General features: G+C 31.6%; 2 protein-coding genes and 1 long non-coding RNA gene across 3 annotated transcripts; 2 read left to right on the forward strand and 1 right to left on the reverse strand.

Moving 5' to 3' along the window:
• Positions 1 to 1,587: 1,587 nt before the first annotated feature.
• LOC109800663 (homeobox-leucine zipper protein HAT22) lies at positions 1,588 to 3,194 on the forward strand. Its single transcript, XM_020361480.3, has 3 exons — positions 1,588 to 2,272; positions 2,370 to 2,449; positions 2,630 to 3,194. The coding sequence occupies exons 1-3, from the start codon at positions 1,775 to 1,777 to the stop codon at positions 2,901 to 2,903; spliced, it is 852 nt and encodes a 283-aa protein (XP_020217069.1). The 5' UTR covers positions 1,588 to 1,774; the 3' UTR covers positions 2,904 to 3,194.
• A 6,712-nt stretch (positions 3,195 to 9,906) lies between these two features.
• On the forward strand, positions 9,907 to 13,866 carry LOC145953039 (uncharacterized). The gene is made up of 2 exons (XR_014430578.1): positions 9,907 to 11,470; positions 13,615 to 13,866. It is a non-coding gene; the product is annotated as an uncharacterized LOC145953039 (long non-coding RNA).
• Positions 13,867 to 17,376: 3,510 nt separating this feature from the next.
• XTH6 (xyloglucan endotransglucosylase/hydrolase 6) lies at positions 17,377 to 19,287 on the reverse strand. The gene is made up of 4 exons (XM_020361454.3): positions 19,048 to 19,287; positions 18,841 to 18,941; positions 18,289 to 18,485; positions 17,377 to 18,191 (listed from the first exon to the last, which is right to left on the reverse strand). The coding sequence occupies exons 1-4, from the start codon at positions 19,238 to 19,240 to the stop codon at positions 17,801 to 17,803; spliced, it is 882 nt and encodes a 293-aa protein (XP_020217043.1). The 5' UTR covers positions 19,241 to 19,287; the 3' UTR covers positions 17,377 to 17,800.
• Between the last annotated feature and the right edge of the window lie 5,244 nt (positions 19,288 to 24,531).

Genomic DNA, 24,531 nt, shown 5'->3' on the forward strand with positions numbered 1-24,531 from the left:
TTGTGCACCCATGATGATGTATCCAATTAAAGATAAACTAAAGATGCGTGTGTTTATTCCCATCGAACATCCTGCTCAATTAATCGATTATGTTGTTTTAATAAAAGGACCCATTTTAGTTTTTAATTTAATTAAATTCCCAATTAATTAACCCCTGAGGCTGAGTAGCTTAAAGATGATATTTTCCCTTTGAATTTTCTTTCTTTTTTATTCTTCTATAACATTCAGTGAGAACATGCATGTTTACAATTCCTTTGTGATCAACAAAGAAATTTTCCAATTTAATTTATTTACATTAATTAAGGAGATATGCTTGGTAAATACTCCATATAATTAAGAATGCATATCTATGAAGGAAAAAAGAAAAAGAAAAGTGGACGAAAAATTGTTTGATGATATATGTGTGGCAAGTAATAATGCTGTAAAAGCCGGTGGTAATAACGCCGTTATTTCCTGGTGACTAATTGTTTTAGGTTTATCATTAATTATGGGTGACCTAACTTCTGCTCAGCATCGCCGACAATGCATTATTGGAAGTGCTTATAGTACTAATACAGAAAAGTAGGTCCCAAACACTCCACATCAACTTTCTAGTTAAGCAAAGATCCGGATTCTTGTTGATGAATCATATTCTGGCACCATTATAACTCTTTGAAACTCCATTTGTGTCTTATACCTACTTTTATCTTATTTTCTATTGGAAACAAACAAATAGTGCACATCCCTTTCTAATCTTCCACATTCATCACAAGCTTGAGAAAAAAGGCCCAACCATCCCTCACATTCCTAATTCATTAAAAAGTATGCAAGATTGGTAAGCAAAGTGACATGGTACCCATCTCTAACTAGTTCAACCAGGCATGGAGTGGGAGACAGTTCATGTGGGTCTCTTATAGTTGCAAAACATTCTGACAATACATATATATATATTATACACCTATCCCCAGTCATATCTTCATTTTTGGCTTTTTCGATCGTTATGTTAAATTATTTTCGAAATAACTTATGTAAAAATCTTTGCATAATCGAGTACCAATGCATATGCTTGGACAATTTATCAGTGTATGGGTGGGAGAGAGGGGGAGGGGTAACGTGGAAAATAAATTAAAAGAAAGAAGCAGAATGATGAGAAAATGAATAAACGTAGGAGAGAAAAAAGAGAGAAGGAAAAAAAAGCTGGTAGTACACGAGTAAAGCAGGACTAAAGGGGGGCCAATAATTGGTACAATGTAAAGTGAAACTACCACATACGCAAGGAAGCATATATAGGTAAAGAAAGTGTGGTAATAGTAATGATAATAGGAAAATATAGTTATATCTGGTACGTCCGTTGGTAGCGGAGGCAACCCACTTGATGTGTTTTTGTACAACCATGTGCACTGTAGAGAAAGAGAGAGTGGGAGGGATTTTCCAAATTTGTCTGTTATTATAATTGTAATTATAATGGACGTAACAGTACTAGGACTCAAATGGTCAACCTATGCAACAAGAGATATACTACAAGAGACTTTCATTTCATTATTTTCCAATATATCAAGATTCGTTTCTCTACTCATTCCTCCATTTGATTAACAATAATCATAGCCACCCACCCACCCACCCAACGCCCCCACAAAAGGTCCTATTCACTCACACACTCTCTCTCTCTTTCTTCTTCTTAAGACCCTTTCAAATTCAATCCCATGAGCCTTTAAACCACACACCATCTATAATTTTCCAACTGAAGCAGATAGATACGTATTACAATATCCCCCACATCGCTCCATTCTCTCAAATGGGTCTTCATCAGGATGCCAATACCTCAGGCCTTCACCTCGTTCTAGGGCTATCTTTGACTGCTACCACAAAGGAAACCGCTCCATCCACCAAACCCGATGATCATCTTATTAAGCCAACACCATCCAAGCCTTATTATTCCTCCAACGAACCGTCCTTAACGTTGGGTCTGTCCGGTGAGAGTAACCACGTCGCCAAGCTAGTTCCAAGAAACAACGTTGTTGCCAACAACAAGGTTTATTGCGAGGACCCTCTTGAGTTGTCTAGACAGACCTCACCTCACAGCGTGGTTTCGTCTTTCTCAACTGGAAGGGTCGTCAAAAGGGAGAGGGACCTTAGCTGTGAAGATATAGAGGTAGAGGTAGAAGAGAGGGTTTCTTCAAGAGTCAGTGACGAAGACGAAGACGGAAACAATGCTAGAAAAAAACTCAGGCTCACCAAAGAACAATCAGCACTCCTTGAGGACAGCTTCAAACAACACAGCACTCTCAATCCTGTAAATAATTATTATTCTTTTTTCCTATTATCCATATTTAATTAATCAGTGAATTTTTTTTCAAATTTTAATTAATATTATTGTCTTGGATTTACAGAAACAGAAGCAAGCTTTAGCCAGGCAGTTAAATCTACGTCCTCGACAAGTTGAAGTGTGGTTCCAGAATCGGAGAGCTAGGTACGTAATCTTTTGAGTTTTGATTATAATACCATAAAAAATGTTCCATTACGTCTTCATGTATGTTAAAAAAAAAAAAAAAAAATTGGTATCCGTACGTGTGGCATGAAACTAAAGAAATCCAGAGTCATTTGGTGGTGGTTGTCTAATTAGAAAGTTGTGGTTGAAACCGTGTTGCAGAACAAAGCTGAAGCAAACGGAGGTGGACTGTGAGTTCTTAAAGAAATGCTGTGAAACGTTGACGGACGAAAACAGGAGGCTAAAGAAGGAGCTTCAAGAGCTGAAGGCACTGAAGCTAGCGCAGCCCTTGTACATGCCTATGCCTGCGGCCACACTCACCATGTGCCCCTCTTGCGAGAGGCTCAACGATAACGCTTCAAATAAAAGCCCTTTCTCCATGGCTCCCAAGCCTCACTTTTACAACCCCTTCGCCAATCCTTCTGCAGCATGTTGATGATTATGGTTAGGTTTTCACTCTTCAAAGGCAAGGTAAAAGTTGTCAAGATCGAGTTATTTCCCACAACCATTGTATTTTTTTGGTTGAGGGCAGGGCGATGCGTCTAGCTAGGGTAAAAGTTGTAATTAGCTAATACTGTTCATCCAGTATATATATATATATAGTACGTAACTGCTGATTGAAATTGCCTTTTGCTTTTTCTTCCTCTGTTGTATGTTTATATATAAACCATTATAGAAGGCATCCATCTATCAAGGAATTATAATTTTTTTATTGTTCTTTAAATAATTCTCATGGCAAGTGCATGTATACAGCATTATATATAGATTCACGTATGTTAATATTGTCAACCAACCATTATCCCCGTTTCATTGAAAAAGAAAAAGTACTCACGATAATTGTGGGGGCTAATTTGATTTCTTTCTCCATTCCAAGGACGCAAGTTAACGTGCATCTCTTTTTCCTGACTCTGTAACATTTCTTTAGACTTCGTTCAGTTGTTGTTCCGTGATAAATCTTATTATTGTCAAAAATAAAAATATATTTAAATCATATTCATCAAAAAATAGAAATTTAAAAATAAATATATGTGACCTTAATTTTAAGTAGTTATATAATTTTTAATTAACTTTTAATCTTAACTATATACTTAAAATTGCTCTAAATATGCGACTACTGCAAATAATTAATATTATATGAAATCAAGTTGAGTTTTCTTAAAATAATTAATACAGTTTTTTAAAATTATTTACGTGTTTGGTGTAATTATATATAATATTCTTCCACTGTTGAATGAAATTAAGCAGAAAATTAGCATTTCTACCCACGAGGGGAAAAAAATATTTGTTATATCATTTATTTAGAATTGAGTCGAGCAAAATTATCTCAAGCATACCCAAGAATATATAATGGTTGATATCATAGTGTCAGTGGACTATAACATCATGTCAAACTTTATTTGTAAATTATAAAGTCAGGGTTCGAATTTGATATTATTATTCTGGAGAAGACTTTACCAAATTGTAACTCGAAAGTTGTCTCTATATACCGGCCGGTAAGAAGGCCTAGTTGAGGAAGAACTAGAAAAAAAAAAAAAAAAAAGTTGTCTTAGGTAGTATGGCTTATATCTTAACCTACCCCTACCCGGGAAAATACCGGTCAATAGGAGCAAACCGGCACAGTAACAAAAGAAAAATAAAAGAAATACTTATAGAACAACGACAGTTAAATAAAATTCCATCATATATTGATACGGTCTACATCTATTTTAAAATATTAAACCATATTTAAGGGTTGAATTTGATACTAGTTAATTAAAGTAAAAATGTGTTTATGAATTGATGGATAAATTGTTATATGAAGGAGAAATAATTTATGAATTAGTTTGTATTAATGAAATATTGAGTATATGAATGAATGAATGAATGAATGTATGAGTGGGATGGGAAGTTATGATTTAGGGAAGTTAGGTGACGTGTTTGTGTCTGGAAATGAGTTGCTTAAAGAGGGATGGAATGAGAGAAACATAGGCATAGGGATAGGGGGTGGAGCCTGGAGGAGAGAGTAGAGAGAGAAAGAAATGGATGGTTGAGTTTGAAGAAAGAGAGTTGATTTGATTACACGGACCACGGTGCCGTCTCGTGAGGTGCTTTGCCTTTAAGGGGACTTGTGGGTCACTCCCCACGTGATGGCCCAATGGGAATTCGTCTCTCTTAACATGAACCTTTTTCACTTATTTTGCCACGAACCCGGACCCGGAAGGCCCTAATATTCCGCCTTAAACGTCATCTGCCGCCCACAATCAACGGCCCAGATCTCCCCCATACCACGCTATCATCATTCAATATAACTAACACTCGCACATTTATTCCTTTTTACTCAATTAATGTATTTATTTTAATATACTCTATATTCATCTACCAATTGGCAATTATCACTATCACTGCTGCATATTAATGAGTTTCAGGACTTCTTAACACCTAACAAACTTTGTACATATATAGAGAGAAATAAATAAATAATTTACGTAGGTGCAGGTGGATTTCACTGGGGATAACACAATAATGAATTCAATTCAATTCCACACATCATTCATCATGCTGTGGACCAATAAATATCATGAGAGAGACTTTCCGGGAGAAAAAAGGCACTTTCCTGGAAACTGCTAATCTGCCTCCTCCTCATCACTTTCATCACCATTTTAACCCATCGCCATCATCATCGCATGAGGTCCCCCTTCAATGCCCTCCTTCAACCCAACTCTTTACATATCTTTTTTAGTTATAATTTTCAACAATGCTGATCCAGGAGGACCCAACACTGTCAAACCTATATATGTAAACTTATTCAAATTTCGACTTTAGTACTTCTACCACTTATTTTTTAATACTTTTTTTTATAAGTACTTATAAAAAAAAATAAGAAGAAAAACATTATTTTTATAAATAAAAATTAGCCTCTCTATTAATTAAATTAACTTCTCCATAAGTTATTAGAAAAGTTATTATAAAAAAAATTCGAAATTAATTCAAACATAAATTAATTTTATTTTTTTGAAAAGTTTATTTTATTTATTTATTTAAATATTTATTAAAAAAATTATTCAAACATATCTTAAGTCTTTTCTCTTGAATAAAACATTTAACGATGAAGGACGTGTTTTATTTGTTTTTTAAAATATTTATAGAAAAAATTATTTAAACATATGTTAAGTCTTTTATATACCTTGAATAAAACGTGCAATGATTAACGGTCGTGTTTTGTTAATTAAAGGAAAGGAAAGGAAAATGATTGATTTTTTTTTTTTGGTTGAATTAAAAAAACCTTTGAAAAAAAGTGTGATGTTTAGTTGGAACCAGTCTTTTAAAAGGGTAGAATTTGCAGTATGTTTAGTACGTTTGCGACCACGTAACGCGAGCCTTTACCAAGTCCCAAATTTAACCCGAAGACATAAATCCTTAATTGCGTACTACGTACTTGTCAACCTTATAAACGGATTCCCATTAATGATTCAACAACTGAAGTATTTCATTGATTAAAATTGCCCATAACTTGATAGGTTTTAATATTTTAAAGTTCCTTCTTATGATGTCGTAAATATAATTATAACAATATTCATAATAATTTTTATATATGAGATTTTGTATTAATAGCTCGGATTTGAGTCAACTATCGGGCGACTACACATTCCGGCATGAAGGGCTCTGAGTCAAACTAGAATCATGGTTGTTGAATCCTAGTCTTATAATACATTATATGGACCTTGCGTCTTGTTTCCACCCACTATAGCATGAATATATATCTTACCAACTATTAACTCTTGCATGGGAGTGATTTACATTGGATTGCCCACTCAACAAGTCACATCTATATGCTTATAAATATATTAATACACTCTCGATCAGCTTTCTCCATGTACATTTATCCTTCTATATAGACATTGTTTAATTTTATTGGTTTCTCACTTGGACATTCAACTCTACAAATTATCACTATTGGATACACTGTCTTTATGTATGTTTTTTAGACCACAATCATCCACAACACACCCTGCTAGCCAACTTGAACATTGTACATGTCAGTACAAACTTAATTATAATAGGTGCTTTTATCATAAATCGAAGTTTATTCTTGAATAAAAATATCATAGGAATGATAATTTGATAATACATAATACTTTCTCTAACACATTCTTTTTGAAACTCTTTTTTATTTGTTGTGATTTTTAAAAAGTATAAAACCATGAGAAATTCATTAAAAACAATGAGATGAAATCACCAAATTTTATAATTTTAATAAATTTAACTAATAAAAAAAATGTATATACAAAAGTGTGTTTTAGAGAGTGTGTGATTCTAATGTTTTTTAAAATATTTTTAAGAATTATTTTTTCTCATTAAATCACATAATATAACCTTAGAACAAATATCTTGCTTTTTTTGTTCACAAATATTATCACCTAAAATTTTAATTTAATCTCAACTTAAATTTAAATTTAAAATTTTAATTTCAATTCTTGCCATATCACATCAATTAAAAGACTTTGGATGGAAAGGATTTTAATATTATGATAATCATAATGAATTATAATTTGTATTTGATTTTGAGACACATCATATTAAATTAATAAACATACATAAAGATAACATTTCTTGATTTCAAAAAATTTATTTTTCTATTTTCTTCTTAATTCCAAACATCTAATCACTTTATTTTTATTCATAATTAAGCACACATTGTTAACTGTTACTAATAATATTTTCTCATATTTTCACACCAAAAACTCCAAATATCTCAACAATTATACTACTTTATCAATGGTGCTCAGCTACTATATATGTCAGTCACCAGCTTAAGTAAGGGTCTATAATATAATGCTTATCATACAAAGATTCAATTTGCATTAATTCTTGAACTTTTCTTGAATTCATGCACCCACCACTACTAAATATTAATTACTCGATGTAGTCATACAGATAAGCACTCATTTAAAGTATACAGTTCTCTTTCACGATATGTATGCATGCTTGGTTTACCTTTTAATGTGGGCCTAGATTCAAGAATTGTTTTTCCCATCCAAAAATCATTTTTGTTACATAACTGGTTCAGTCAATTTATTAATTTATTCATAATTATAAACTTCATCTTAAAATTATTAATGTTTTAGTTTTCTAATTCCAAAACTATAAATATTTTAACTCGTAAATTATTTTTCCATGTATTCCACTATTTAAAATAACTAGTATTGATTGTTATACGGAGTATAATACTTGTAAATTATTTTAAAATCACTTTGATAACAAACAAAAGGCCACAAATTAATGCATCTTATATTAAATAAAGGCGTTTAAAATAAATGTTGATGGTCCACAAATGCATGGAGTATAATGTTTAGGGTTTTGAGAAATGTAATTAATATTTTAAATGTTTAATAATTATTATGCATTTTCTTTATACATCTCTTATCTTTCATATTAGTTACATTATCTCACATAATAAAAGGTTAAGGATAAAATAGGAGAAAAAAATATTTAGTGTCTTTAGTATTAATTGTAAAATAACAATTAAATAGGACTTTCTTTTTGTTACTAAAACATCAAATAAAATTGGAAGAAGAGAATATTTTATACTTAATAAATGCTTGTTTATTTGTGTGGATTATCAATTTAGATTAGGGTTTTTTTTGGGTAATAAGATTAGGGTTAATAGTACTTTATACTTATTACTTTCAATCGTGGTTATACATATTCACATACTTTGTTGATCAAAAAAGAAAAAAAAAATCACATACTTTGTTTGACAATTTTTGAATTTCTGATTTTTAAGCAAACAAGCATGTAAGCTTCTATGTACTAAAAATTTTAGGCTAAGAAAACTATTGAATATATATATATGTATCATTTTCATTTGACATAAAATTCTTCTTTTAAAATGGGTGAGAAAAAATCATTAAAATAATAATCATAATAAATATAAATTTTTATTTTAATAGATAATGTATCAAGTAAGGCCAAATATTTCAACAAATACACTGGGATAGGATCAAATATTCTATATAATCGGTTTCATATCAATTATTATAAAAAAATACTCGGTCAATGATAAAAAAGACAAAATGTGACATTTTATATGATTCATTATTGGCATTAATATATAATGAATAATGTCCTCATTTTGATGATTTTTATTGAAGAATAACAACTTTTCGATATATATAGAAGAGGACCTAATCATAAGGAACACACAAAAAGCTCTACATTAGTTACATGCACTATTGAAGCCTTCCCAATTCAAGTGTTAGACTTTCTTTATTTATAACTTGTCTCAAACAATAGAAAGAAAAAAAATTCAAAGATATTTAAGTTATTATCTTTATGATCACTGAATTTATAGATTATGGTCAATAAATGGTCTAAATTGCGACATACTAAATCAAACTTTCATGATTATCCTACCTCAGATAAATTAGTTAGTTGTAACTATTTAATATTTATATAAAAGAATAATTTTACGAGAATGTTTCAATGGTTGAATGCATTTTGAACTTGATAAATGCATTGTTTGTGAAGTATGTTTGTGTATGTAATATGTATCATGATTGAAGAAGCTTCGAGCTTAGCATGTCATATGCATTTCTACCTCCCTTATCACTAAGCGATAGACACATATATAAACACCCTCGGCCAGTCAGTTTGTTGAATATTCATCCATCGAAAATGAAAAGTAAAATTCATTCACCAACACGCGGCGGCCATTACTGGATACATCACCGTCTATAACGGATGCTAGCTCGTCACATGCCATATGCCATGTTGCTATTTTTGTGGTCATTCTTCATTTATCTAGTTTTTGTTTTTTTTTTTTGCTCTGTCATTCTTCATTTATTTTAATTAAACTTAAGAGAAGCAAGACAGTCCAAATGATCACACGAGGTGGCCCAAAGCTCCTAACGTTGACAGATCCTAATCTGCAATAACGGGTCAATTCTTTATCTTGTTTTTGTTGGGTAAACTAACTCTCCAGTCCCCATTGCGAATTCAGTTTTTTGGCAAACATTCATGATCGGGCCCAATAGACTAATGGTATAGATATTGGCACCCACATGCCTTGCTATCATAATCTACCTTGTCCTTTTTTCAAATATTCAACTTTTATTAAGGACCAAAAAAAAAGGTAGTACTGTAGAAGCTAAATAAAATAAATTATGGTTCAACGGAAACCTATTGATCTAAACCTTGGAAAACCAACCACACGGCTATGGATAAATCTAGTCTTTTTCTTCAATTCTTATTGAGTGTGATGTAAGGTTTTCCGTCCCCTGTCAAATTTCTGCTAACCAATAAGCCCAACATTGGGGATCACAACCACGAGGGCCCTCTATCTTTGGTTATACCCATGCATTATTTACCCTTAATTTGGGTGTATTTTGTGATCAATGGTCATGCGCCAAATGGTCCTTTTCTGCAATTTTTGGAACATTGACGTTTTGTTGTACTTCTACAATACGCCAGCAATCCCCTAGCTAGGCTGAAATAAAAGATAATATCCATGAATACACATCTAATTAAATTAATTATTCAATTCAAATTTTATGGAAAAAGAATAATTAGCAGAAAAGAGCTCACTAAAAATTATCAACCAAATTCTTTTTATAATAATTAATTATTAACAAAATTGATAAATATTCCATGTAAGTAATATGATTATGAAAAGAGATAATGACCAGAAAAGAGGTAAAAAAAAAAAAAAAACAATGAGACGTGTCAATACACTATTTATATATATCAAGTGGCCATATATCATTGGAGTATCTCACAAGATGTGATAAAAAAAATATCATTATCGAAGTAATTTCTGAAGAGATAAAAAAGCCCTTGTGCAAGCATGTTTCATTGCATAAACATTTAAAAACAAAAAACAAAACTAAATATCGATCTTGCATTGAATAACCAATGATTTTTTGTTTAATTGATTACTTATGAAAACAAAATGCACGGTTTCCGGGGACTTATTCAACAAACGTTGTTGTTAGGACTTTATTTTGGTGGTATTGTTTGTATGGTGGTATTAAACAAATAGAAAAATCAAGTGGTTACAAAAGCAGGTGCGAGTGATGATATTATAAGACATCATAGTGTCCTCCCTCCAAAAAGAAGAGAAGAAAACAAATAGAAAGTATCAAAGCTCATAGTCATGCTGGACAAGGCTCTCTCCCTGGCGTGTGATTCAGAGGCTTTCTCTTAAAAAGGGTTCCGCAAACTTCCAAGATGCCCATCACTACCATTATACATATAAGATATTGGGGATTGGCTTTTGGGTCTGCATGCCTTCACTCAAGTACCATTTGACTGTAATCACAACCTCCCTTCATTTCCTACTGTTTTTCCCATTCTTCTTCATAGCTCACACCAAAGGCAACTCAAACTCCATCTTCATTCTTCCCCTTCTCCCTAGTTCAATCCAAAGCCTTGATACCATCTTGAGTTTCAAGCCTAACTCAAACTTACAAAACCCATGTAAGTTGAACATCATTGTTTATATATTCTATTTTGATCATATCTTAGGTCAATGTGGGATGTTATGCATGTGGCCCTCCCTAATCTTCTATTCAGTTTGTTTTCTTTGAGTTGGTGGGAAGCGTTTCTTACCCTCTGTTAAGCAACATAAGTATTAGTCTATGTGCGATTTCTAACCTTAATATTTTGCGTAACCTGAGGAAGTTGTGTTATGCTAACGTGAGACATGGGTGCTCTTTCTGTGCTGCTGGTTCTGCTGATATTCTGCAATTCAGGGTTTGTTGGTATAGCGGGTGGTTTGTTGAACTTCACAAGGTTTGGTATCCCACGTAACACTATCTCTAACAAATACAATGGCAAAGCGGAGATGGAAGACAAGAGAGGCGTGCCATCAGGAGCTAATCCTCTGCATAATCGGTAGAGACTAGATGGGACCACACAGAAAGTGATGATCAAAGAGTGTTAGTTTTAGGACTCTCAAGGGCTGAAGGAATCTGCTATTCCTTTTGTTCCTGTTTGGATGTTATTGTTATCTGAAACATGGAAAAGGTATCCAGCATATAAGAATTGCCTAAAATATTGATTCTTTTTTCTGTGCTATTCTGACATGTTTATACATGAGCTGTCTCTTGGTTTAGTGACACCTAATGGATGTCTTCCTTGCAATTGCATGCCTATCATAATTAATTGTTTTTTTAAAGTGCTTTTTATGTCACTTCTCGATGTGCAACAGCTGAGAATTTCGTTTGATTAAGTGTGTCAATTATTCAGTTATCAAAGCACACATAAACCCCCACTCTGTCTCGTTATATCATCTTGGCTCCGAAATGCTTGAAAATGTGGAAGCACCGAAGCAACTTTAATTCTTTTTATTGACTCTGTAGTGCAACCAAACCAGATATCAACCAATGAAAATTAACAAGCAATTGGAGATAATAATATATAAAGAGCTCAATTGTTTTCATGCTTGTTCAGTAATCGTAGGTGCAATGAACTCTGTTATTGTTAAATAAAAGATGGGGAAAATTATGCTTTATTTCATGTTTTTTAGTGTTCTATTGTTAGACCTAAGCAGAGCTTTAAATTACATGCTATAGGTGAATAAATAAATACCTAGACATAGTAACAGGCTCCTAATCCTAAAATAATTAGGGGAGATATCATTAGAGGTGTAATATACCTAAAAAATAAAGTGCATGTTTAATAACAACAATTTTTTAAGGTAATATAAGAATTTAATTTCTATTTATTATCAATATAAAAATTTATACGATCATTTTACAATGATAACATGACTTTTAAATTAGTTATTATAAATATCATCAAACATATTATATGCAATAATACGTGATTAAATAGCAATGTAAAAATATTTAACAATGTTATGGCATGCATCATTTATTATAACTTATAAGATACGAGTTTAATTTTTATATATTATTTAATAATCATTGTACTTTAAAGATAGTTATTATAAAATCACAAATTTATCGCATAATGACCTGTAATTAAATAACAGTAAAGTTTTTCTTATGCTATTAGTGTAAGCAATATTTAATTAATCATAAAATAAGAGTTTAATTTATATGTGGTCTCTGTATATATAAACAATTTTATATTACTTATTATGTGAGCTGATTTTGTCAGAATTTCTCTTTTGAGAAAAATAAGAACATGGCTGAACTAAAAAGAATGGGAGCCAAATAATTGTCCTAAAAGAAATAATTTTTAAGAATGATGTGGTGTCACCTCTTGTTTAGAATAATTAAGGTAAATTTAAATTTAGATTATTGTAAATGGTTTATTTAGACAGTTGATGAGAGCAGTTACGAGTTGTGTTGGGTAATAAAAAAGTGTTAAAATCATGTGTTTTGGGAATTGGGATGAATGTGAGAAATGTTGGTACGTGAATAAATATTTTTTTAAGGAAAGAGCAGTCTGTTTTGAGATTAGAGAGAATGGCATTGGCAGGTGGCAAGAAAGAGAATCTTGCAGATACTTTCTCTTGTTCTGTAGCGGAAAGGATGCTTCTGTGCCTGCTCTTTGCGCCTTGGGGTTCTGTACATGTTCTCTGTTCTTGTCTCATTTTCTTCTTCTGCACCTAATACCAACATTTTGCTGTCCGATCAACTACTTCTTTTATTCTTTCTTTTGCCTCTCACATTTGTTTTCTTTACTAAAATTAAATTCTATTTCAATAAGTTTCATGTATAATTCTGTAAAATAAAGAGAAAGAAATATGTATTAAGAAAGTGACCTTTAAGTGTGACTCAACTTTACAAAACAAATACCCCACACCTAAGAGAAATCCGTCCCCAAAATAACATATTTAAGCATAGGATTAATATGTTATTTTTAATTTTTAAATCATACCCCTGCCCTCAACATCCCTCCTCATTGCATTGCACATGGGGAAAAAACAGGGAAGGTTCAACAATTTGATTCGATAGTTGAAATATATTAATGCAACTAATGAAATATTTTGAGCCGCAACCAGTGAAGCTCTAGTTATTTTCTTGGTATTATTGTTTTAGAGAAATTCTACGGTACCTCCGGAATTTAAGGATTTTGGTTCTATTATTGAATCCTTTTCTTTCTCTCCTTTGTATGTTTAAACTTATTCAAGTATTGATACAACATCAAAATCCTTAGATTTCTAAGAGTAACTTAACAACTCTCATTTTCTAATGCAGGCTATGCAGCTAATACAATTTTTGAGGCGCGCATCATCTTTGGAGCAGGAGCAACGTCTGTTCCGGGGTTTTTAATTTATCCATGTATTGTATGAAATAAGGGTCTAAAAAAAATCTCGAGAGAGTTTGACAGATTAGAGTATATTAGCAAATTCAGCAAAGATGATGTTAAAGCATTTTTGTTTTCTCATGATATCAGAAGTAGTGGCTAGAGTTGCTGCCACGAGATTAACAAGTTACATGTTTCAGTCATGGCATTAGTCTCTCTTATAAATGCAAAGGCTGATACAATAGATTCATAACGAGTCTGATCCTTCTCAAGACTCACCAAGATGCAAGGTTTATTTCAACAGGTCTTTTTTAAAATATAAAAAAAAAATATCCATGGACATCATGTGTCTATAGACAGTAAGACAGGGAAAGAGATTAAATACAGAGAATTGTAAATACATGTAAATGTAATAAGCCAAATGATATAGCAAGAAGAAAGAAAATATTATTAGACACTCCTCAAGTGTATCTTGAGAGATATAAGAAAATAAGAAAGTTAAATAATTGATATGATGTAAAATAGAAAGAAAAGAAAAAAGAAAGAGAGAGAGAGAGAGAGAGAGAGAGAGAAATATTGATAACACATTTTGTAACTTGTGTGTGTATAATTATAAGCACCCAAATAAAAAAAGGGATGAGAAATGAAAGATCAATTAGGTATATATACTTTACCTGTGTGCATATATGATTACTCTATGATTTTAGATGTATACGAGTGTTAGGTAGCATTGATACATATACACAAAAGGAAGAATTGAATACACGTAGCACGGGAGGTGGAGGAATCGGTGCCTTCTGCCCTAGATATGCTATTCTATATGAAATCAAGGATAGATAAAACATGTGGTGCAGTGATACGTTGTTTCCGAATGTGTCCAAGATTTTCTGAAAATATCAGTTCTCAAGCTGTACTTGAGCTTATTACCACACCCATGATAGTAAATCATTATGAAAAAAATATGATTGAATTATATTATGTGTCTTGGTTGTTGCCACGTACTGATGGTCTGATGCTAAGCGCAAAAAAAAAAAAAATCAATATGATGCAACTTTAGTTAAAGAAAATATTAAGTATGCTAACGTTTTTTGAGAATAATATTTACCAATCGGATATGTGATACCAGTGACAGTGAAAACTATCTTTGGCCATTGCAGTAATGCTGGTGTTCTTTTGTTTTCTTCTCCTACTTGAAATTTGCTCTGAACTACTTTATATTTTTGGTGTAAATGGTTGCCCAAGAAAAATGACATCCTGGCCATTTTATGTGGTTAGAATAGCATTACAATTTTCATAGGACCAAAAAAATGAACATATTGTTTCTCGATTGAACCCATTTTTGTGATGAGTAACAGGCCTCATATGACATATATGAAGATATTAAACTCGAGAGAGAATGGTTTAAGATGCTTGGTCGTAATTGAGTACTTAGGATTCTTCCTATTCTTAATTAGAAGGATTATATGATCTTTGAGGAGTGATCAAGTGAATTATTTATATAATTATTGTTAAAATATTTTTTTCAATTTCTATAATTTTATTTACTTTATATTTTAATTCTTAATATTTAAAATACACATAAAAATTAACAATTAATACTTCTATTATATCTCTACAAAAGAGACAATATTAAAAAAAATAACAATAACTAAAAAATTATAAGTATAATTACTAAAAAGATTTATCATAATTTTTAGGAATTAAAAATAATTAAAAAAGATAAATATAAAAATTAAATAAAAAAACTATTTTAAATTGTAGGAATTAAATGATAAAATGTGAACAATAAGAACTTAAAAATGTATTTTAACCTGTAATTATATTCAAGGACTAATGAAAAGCCAATCCTGTGTCATTCCAGTTTGATCCTCCACTAGTAGCAGTAGTCTTTTTCCTTTGCATAATTTTCATCTAACGATTGAGAAGAATTAAGTGACATTGATGAGACGCGAAGAAAAGAAGGATGGAAATTGGAAAGGTACTTGCCAACCGAAGAACCGAAGAAAAAAGCCTCATCAGTAGCTATTACATCTAGATAGTTGACTTTTGTTAATGCATTGGTGATTGCAACAACTATACATGTTTAACCACAAGTTTCTTAGCATTTCGTGGTTCTGGAAGAGCTTATTCTTGCTCTTCGCATCTTGTCACAAGTGACCAGAGTACACTAAATTGACAAAACATAGAAACTAAGGTGAACTTGTTAGGAAATTAGAGTTAGAAATGTTGGAATTTAATTAGTACATTATTTTCTGCTTTGAATAAGTTGCTTTTTCTGTTGTGAATAAGTCAAGTCCTATTTATTTAGGACTTGTTGTTGTACGCCACGACTTTAAGCGTGAATTTGTTGCTGTCGGTCACGTTTTCAAGAGTCCTACAATTTTGAGTTATTTCGTGGATAGGTTAGTTACTGATTTATCTTCGTAATTCGTTTGAAGTAATATATAGGTAACTGATAGATTTCAGTGAATGTATGAAGTTTTCAATCATATCTGGAGGTTTCTTTGGATATTTCAACAAGAAATGCTTAAAAAATAAAGTGTTTGCTATTATATTAGTATTTTATTGAATTAAAAAATTAACTAAAGTCCTAGAACTTCTGGTCTTTGGCTCTTGCTTGGTGATTGTGATGGAGCTAGAACCTTTACTGATATACTTTTCTAGGTCCGAGTATCTCCGGCTCACTGAACTAGAGTGAACATGTATCAATCCCGCTCGCAATACTTTGACTGGTTTACACAAATCGTTTTCGCACGCAGTAGGGATTGAATATATGATTCTCCGTTAAATAGCACCTTTTGTGGTATATTGGTGTTTGTTTAGTAAAGTTTCTTCTTAAAATCTAAGATAACTCATTTTTAATTCAATCTTCATTCTAGGCTCACTTGGAGACTCACGGGGAATGAATTTAAGAGATTTTCACTTGGTTTGTAGCATAAGTGCACAAGCTTTAGAAACCATTTATGATAAAAGCAAGACTGTTGAAGATGGCCTTACTGACTAATTAATGCATGTCTAAATATTTTGTAGGGTGTTTAAAAATCCCAAGCTATGCTCTGATAAAGTGATAAGATGTAGCCACTGACTTGCACGTCAATGGCGCATTTAAACATATCCAATTCTACTGAATTGATATAAATAGTTATTCTTGAAGAACTGGAATAAAGTCAATCTCATAATTAGAAATTTGGTTAAGTTATTTATGAAGAATTCCACCATAATTGTCGAGATCCTACCGATAAGATTTAAGAGATCCGGGGTAGAACTCTCATGTTAATGCCTGATTTGGTTAGGAACACTTAAGGAATTAGGATTTATGGTTAGAAAAAACGGGTCAACATTGAGGAATTGGATTTAAACTACACTAATGAATTTGATCTTTAATTGACTGATAATTTTTTAAGCTGAGAGCTTAATTGAATTGCTTGAAGAATAATAATCAAGGAAAGGACGGTTAATCATTATTGTTACTGTAATTATAATTATTGTAACTTGTAGTGTTCTATGGTCTGTTATTATTTTCTTATATTAATTCTATTTTAGAAACATTCATTGCAATACATCTTAATTTCTCAATTATGAATTCAGTTAGTAATTGGAGCGATTATAAACTTTGACGTAAGCCCTTTTCTCAGCAATTTCATGGGACCATTGAACTCAGATTCATAGGAAATGCAAAAATAATATAATTGTGAAGGACCAGCTTCATGCGATAGACAGAGCATGTTAATGTTCTCCTTGCTTATTCAGAAACACTGAAATTTGGTACATCACAAGCCCAACAATATCCTCCATCAATAATGCGCACTAAAATACAATGGCATAATAGATCCAGAAATGCCTTTTGACTTATCTCGTTCTGATTCGAACACAGCCCTCGCCCCCACAGACACCAGAATCATAAATCATTTGGCCTCTCCCCAAAACAAAAAATGTTTATATGATCAACTATCAACTTATCCATGTGGTAGCGGGACACAATAATTTACCTCAAGCTATATTGTTCTACATTTTGTTTTCTTGAGCACGTGGAATAAATGAAATTAACTTAGTGGAATATGATTTTTTGAAGAAAATTAAAGAGGTATGGTGTGATAGGGGTGTACTTGAATGATTGAAACGACATGAATTTTGGGTTTAAATGCCGGCATGGCACTCAGGTGGGGTAACTGGGAAGCGTGAGTTATCTCGACAATAATCATAGATCATGTGGTTGAGACGAACCCACCTGTACCTTCGTGCCTCAATGGCATTAAGGGCTTGGTATGCAGCCCCTTCCCACCAATTACTTTGGTTAGAGGCACAGTTGGCAGGTCCTGGCACAGGGCACCCTTCAATGTCAAAGTCCTTGTAATATGCATAAAAAGGTGCCTTACTCCAATCAATTTTCTCCAACCCCCCTCTTGTTGCCCAGTTATCTGCTTCCCACAATGTCGAATATACTCCCATCGCTTGCATCCTAGGGTATGCTATTCCCTTTCCTTCACTGTTCTTGTACACTCTTATTGGAAAATCATCAACGTAGAACCTGCATGCACATACCGTACAATTTTAATACATTAATTATTAACTACCAAATTGCTGTATTCTAAACTCAGTTCATTACTATATACTACATATCTTACACAATATGACGATGGTTCCACAAAATAGTATAAGTGTGAAAGTCCGCAGAAGGGTCAAACCAGAGGTTGACCCTTTGCTCTCTATCCCCTTTTCCGTGAGCATAGATGTTTGTCTGCACTGTATAAGGCTCACCACTACGGTTCCCCAAGAACTCGAAATCCAGCTCATCGCGTACTGTGTCCGTGTCAGAGTTCATCTACCGTAATCCACGAAACAAGTGTGTAGTGTTTGTAAAATGAATTCTGCTTAATTATATGTTTTTACTCTAAAACAAGTTAATTGTAATGCACAATATAAAATTTTTCATCCAACACAAAAGTTATTTGACTTTGATTCGAATATTTTAGCGTAACTTAAGATACCTCATGGTGAAAACAAAGTATAGACCTTTTTTTCTTCAAACATAGTAAATGAATGTGATGAGGAGATTTAAGGCCTGTTTGGTTTTTCATTTTCCTCCGTCGAACAAAAACGCTTTGGAGATATCTTTTCCATTGAACTGAGCATTGGGATTTAGAATAGGCGTTAAACAAACACACTACTAGACTTACATAAAATGCAGTGACAGTGCCAGCAGAGTCCCCGGGTATGAGCTTGATCTTCATGCTAACACGGCCAAACATGTACTTACTCTTGGAAGCAAAACCACAACCTGTAAATGATGTAGAAATGATGCAGCGTATGTGTGGTAACTGGTAAATGGTAATTAGTTGTCACTTTAAATATAACAAAGAGAAGAGTTAAGGACTATGGCTTACCAGAGTTTTGGTCTAGAATGAGTTGAATGGCTCTGCCTTGATCAATTTGCCTGATATGAGATTCTGACCACGTGATTTGAAAGTCTTGCACAAAAGTGGCGGGTCGTCCCCAAACACACACAAGAAACCATGATAATAATAATAGACTATAGACACCAACGTTTCCTAAAGTGCTAAGCATGGCCATGGACATGTGTTTACTAGAAATTTTATTGGTTAATTTGGAATGCAAGTGGAGGGAGGGAAGAGGCTATTTATATAGGAGCATTGAAATTGAAAGCGTCACAACAACTTAGCTTTCCATACAGCTTTAGGCCTAGGGCCTACAGCCCTACACTATTCATGCTAAGCCTAATCATTTTTCTGAGCGTGTGCACTGTATGCAACCCAATGAAAATGAACAATATTAATGATTTTATGCTACCAATTCATCTATGGGTGATGTTTGTGTAGATACTCCATAGTATAGTACTAATTTACATCAACGACAGAAAGAAATAGAATAGGCGTAGCTCATTTAGTTAAACATGACGTGTGAATTGTTGAAAATTTTATAACCTTGTTCAATCTTTCGTAGACTCGATATCAATGATTTTTGTGCAAGAGGTTTGGTATGAATTTAAGTGGACATTACTAGTGATGGGCCACAGCATATTTACTTAGAGCTTGATTGATTTCAGGTAAATTTCCTATGTAAAATACTACACTTGAGTCTCCTTTCTTTATTACTCATTTATGGGCTGCTAGACGAGTTGATTTATTATGAACGGTCCGATCTTCTGGTACCATCTACGTGGGACCCCCCTCATTGATCGATCTTGGATTAATATCTGTAATTTAGAGGATCAATAACAATAAATACCAGATAAATTATTGCCTTCACGCAAAATACGATCAATTGAAACACTCCAGTCTCTATCTAGCAATCGGTCGACGCACTCGTGTGATGTTTATTTATAGAAATATGAAGCACTCATCTGTAACAATCAAGTTGAACAACTTCCAAGCGATAAAAAAGCACAAATGATGTTCCAATACCCTTCATTCTAAGTCGAGATCAAGCTAAAAGATGCCCGGAAGAAACTTGGCTTGTATATTATCAGAATTCCTATACTATCATAAGCCATATGTCCAATGTTACAGAAAATGGAAACAAAAAAATTATAATGTATAATTTATCAATGAAACTATATCAACAAATGATAAATTAAAATAAATAAAAAATAAGAGTTTAGAGAGATTTAAATTGAACAACATAATGCAATATTCTTTAAAATAGGAAGCATCACATTGTATTAGTAACTTAATTTGATGTACTCCTCTCTCAAGATATAATAATTACAAGATATAATAATTCAGTGTATAGTGAAGAGTTTTCAAACCAAATTACATCTATCATGTAAAATTAAAAATCTCAAAGTTAAAAAATATCACCTCAAAACACAAAATATTTTTATAATAATATAATTATTATTAATTTAATTAATATTGTAATTAATTCTCAAAACTTAAGTCTCGAATTTAAATTTTAAATTTAAGAAAAAATAACATTTAAAAAGATAATTTTAACGTAGTTGATAAATACTTTTATGATAGATATTTTTATCAATATCATAATAAAAATAATAATTAAGGATTAATTTATACTTGTATGATATAATTTTTGTTAAATAAATATTATAAAATCCATTTTAGCAAACCGGTTCATAAACCCAATTATTTTCAACATTTAATTTGAGACCAGTGCTCCGTTTTTTATGTTGGGTTTGGGTTTGGAGAACAGCATTTTGCCCCCTAACTTCATGTTGTTCTGTCATCCTCACAGGCAATAAGGAATCTGCGTTGTGACAGTTGCCCCACAAGTTTTTTTTACTTTTTTCTTAATACGATATGCATAAATTGTCTCATAATTTAATAAGTTATAATGAATATTACCTCCGAAGATAGTAACTTTTTGAAAAATTCAACTGACAGCCTCAGATCCCACTTTTTCTAGGCTGTACTTGAATATTTTCTAGAACCTAACTTTCTTTTTTCATTTCTTTCTACTTTTCTACGACCAAATAAAATAAATACATTGTTATATATATTTTTTCCCTCTTTATTTTGTAATTATCCGTTTGATCCTACACTTAACAATTAATAATAAAAAATGATTAATAACTTATAATTATATATTTACTGTTAATTGAATATGTATTATATATCATTTATATGAAATGAAATAACTATTCAGACATATAATAAAAATATAATAATTAAATAATAACTTAAGTGATCAGCTAATCAATTTTTACAATCAACTAACTATTTTAAAGTAACACAAAATATTAGTGTTATCAATTTCAACGTATCCCATAAAGCAACTTGCATGAAAATATATTCCTACTCTACTCACATATTAAGTATAATTATTACGATTCATTCACATGAAAATATATAAGAATAAGTTACAATTCCAATAACAACATATGCAACAAAATTTATGAGCAACAAGGTACAATTTGACATCTTATATTTTACTGCATCATTTTACAACACATTTAACACTATTAACATATAACATTACAACACAACCAATACTTTTAACATGAACAACTCAATGTACAATACAAGATTAACTTGAACATCATTGTGTTAACAACTAAGAAATTTCAACACAATGACACAATATATATATATATATATATATATATATATATATATATATATATATATATGTAACACAACAACTATATGTGTCATAACGCATTTTCACTATGAGATCTTCTACAATATAAGGTGAACAATTTAAGTAGTTTGACCCTATTGAACAACACAGAGTGATCTTTTTAGGCTTGTTAGATCAACAACAAATTAATTTCTCAGATGTCACCACTTAAACAAGGAAATATAGTACTTCTATTAAGGTAAAATATTTGAGTATGAGTCTATCACAATATTAGTTAGTTTAATAAAGTCTCCTATGGGATTAGCCCATTTATTACTCTCAAAATACAATATCCTTCCAATACTTAGTTAAGAACTAAGTTTTCAATTTCGTACTTTACTCGATTGATTACTTGTAATCGATATAGCTCAATCTATCCCATATGTTGTGATCACTTTATACATGTATGCCTTGACCTTACTCATATACGGTACCAACCAAGGTCCTAAAGAAGACTCAACTATCATTTTTAAGGGTCAACTTCTTGAGAAGAGTTTTCAAAAAATTAAACTCTCGGAGTACCACAACACAATATCCACATAATGAGATATGCAACCTTTAAAACAACATCTCCTCTAGTCCTAAGTTGATCAATACAGTTTTCAACACCATATCAAAATGTTTAAAGTAATTTTCAACATTCATCATATTAGCAACATAACAACATACAACACACAATATATACCTCAACTCACTTTCAACTCTCAAGCGTCCATCATCTCTAATACCATCATATATAAACATATATAATAATCAACATCAAGCAACTTAAAACATGCAATATGTTAATCCACTCTACTCATATTCAATAATTATCAACACCACACACCCAACACTCGGTGCCATCCAAGCAAGGAATTCCTTATCTTGTCCACACCTGACACTACATAACATGTGCCCAGCATGGATAAAATAGGGGTCCCTGTGACCTCGTACCAGGCATGATAAAGTACCGTGTTCAGCCTCATTTTAGGCAAAGATTTTCTGTCTAACTCATGTCCAACATCATCACATTGGTGTTAACATCGTTTAGGCATAGAGTTTTGGCTTGTCCGCATCGGGCACCATCCACCAGGGTCCAACGTCACCAAGTTAAAGACTTTCTAGTGCTCCCGACACTATTTAAACCACGTTCGACACCAGTCCAACCCAAAATGAGTCTTTCTCCTCACGTTCAATACCACCAATCTTGTACCCGGTGTGACAAGATAGAGAACCTCACATTGAAACCGCACTCGACACCTTGAAGGCGTGTTTGACACAATGTGAATTCTACACTTTTACGAATCGTGAAAATCACCTCCCTTCACTGGAAACTTAGCAAATTCAACATAAATTTTGATAATCCATACATACACGACAATAGCATCTTATTTCCAACATAATTTTCAACATGCACAACCTACACAACAAGATCACCCAAAATTCTCCCTCAACATGCAACACACCTTCAAGTCTTTCTAATAATTTCAAGTAATTTCATCGATCCAACCACAAATTAAGAAGTAATCTATCAACATATAATCTCAATAATCATCAAAGATCACATCCAACTTCCCTTAACTCAATATCAACTAGAAAATTTAAAAGGAGAATAACATAAACTTTGCATAACCTCAAGATGCTCCGTACGAATCACACCTCTAGTTTTAAGTTCCTACTGACCTAAAATAAAAACTAACACAAGAATAAACGATTTAGGGAAGAGGAATTGTCATGGAAGGGAAGATCAAGAAGAGAAAGAAGCTCACAAACTAAAGTAAGTTTCATTGGATTTTCTCTCTCAAGGATTTTGAAGAACTTAACTTATAAGACTCATTTCTAAATAGAAGCCTTAAATACCTCCCCATAGAATTAACACAAAACAACAATCTACACAAAACATATAATTAAATAAAATAAACAACAACACTCTAAGATTCATAATGGTACATATTTTCTTTTCTTTTAATAAAACTTACCATTAAATTTAAACATGTAAACACCTATTTTGCAACTTTAATAATTTTTCATAGTATGATTTAATGAATAACCAAATTTTAAAATTATACTATAGTCTTGTTTGGATAAATTTTTTAATAAGTATTTGTAATAGAAAAATAAAAGATAGATTAATTTTTTTTATAAATTAAAAATAATTTATACATAAGTTAATTTTAAAAAAATCTCATTTAATTTTTCAAAAGTTGGTTTTATAATTAACACATATACATAAATTAATTTAAACTTATAAAATAATAATTAATTTACTTTTTTTCTCTCTAAATTATCCATATATAGGCTATATCTTGAATTGTGTTTCCTCCCCTCTTAATTTATTTAAACTTAATAGATTTTTAGTTTTTAGAAGAGGAATAAGTTTTTGATCTTGAAACTGTATTTTTTTTCTCTAGAAAATTTGGAATCTTTATTTTTTATTCTTTTAAAATAAATAAATTTTTTTTATTTTGATTTTTGTAAAATATTTTTTTAAATTATTATTTTTTATTTCTAAAAAAATATTTTAAGATAAATAAATAACAAATATTTTTAGAATCTCTAAAAAAAATAGAACTATTAGATACTGACAATATATCATAGATAATTGTGAGTGTCATTTATATTAGTCACTTAACCTTATGATAAGATCTAATAATAGTAAGAATTAAAAATAATAACTTTAATTTTTTTTAAAATGAAATAAAAAAAAACAAATATTATAGAGGCTAAAATAAAACCTCATACTTAAAATGAATTGAAAATATATTTAAATTATTAATCTATTAAAAATTGAA

Source organism: Cajanus cajan, chromosome 11 (assembly GCF_000230855.2).
Source record: "Cajanus cajan strain Asha chromosome 11, NIPB_CcT2T_4, whole genome shotgun sequence".
Lineage (NCBI taxonomy): Eukaryota > Viridiplantae > Streptophyta > Magnoliopsida > Fabales > Fabaceae > Cajanus > Cajanus cajan.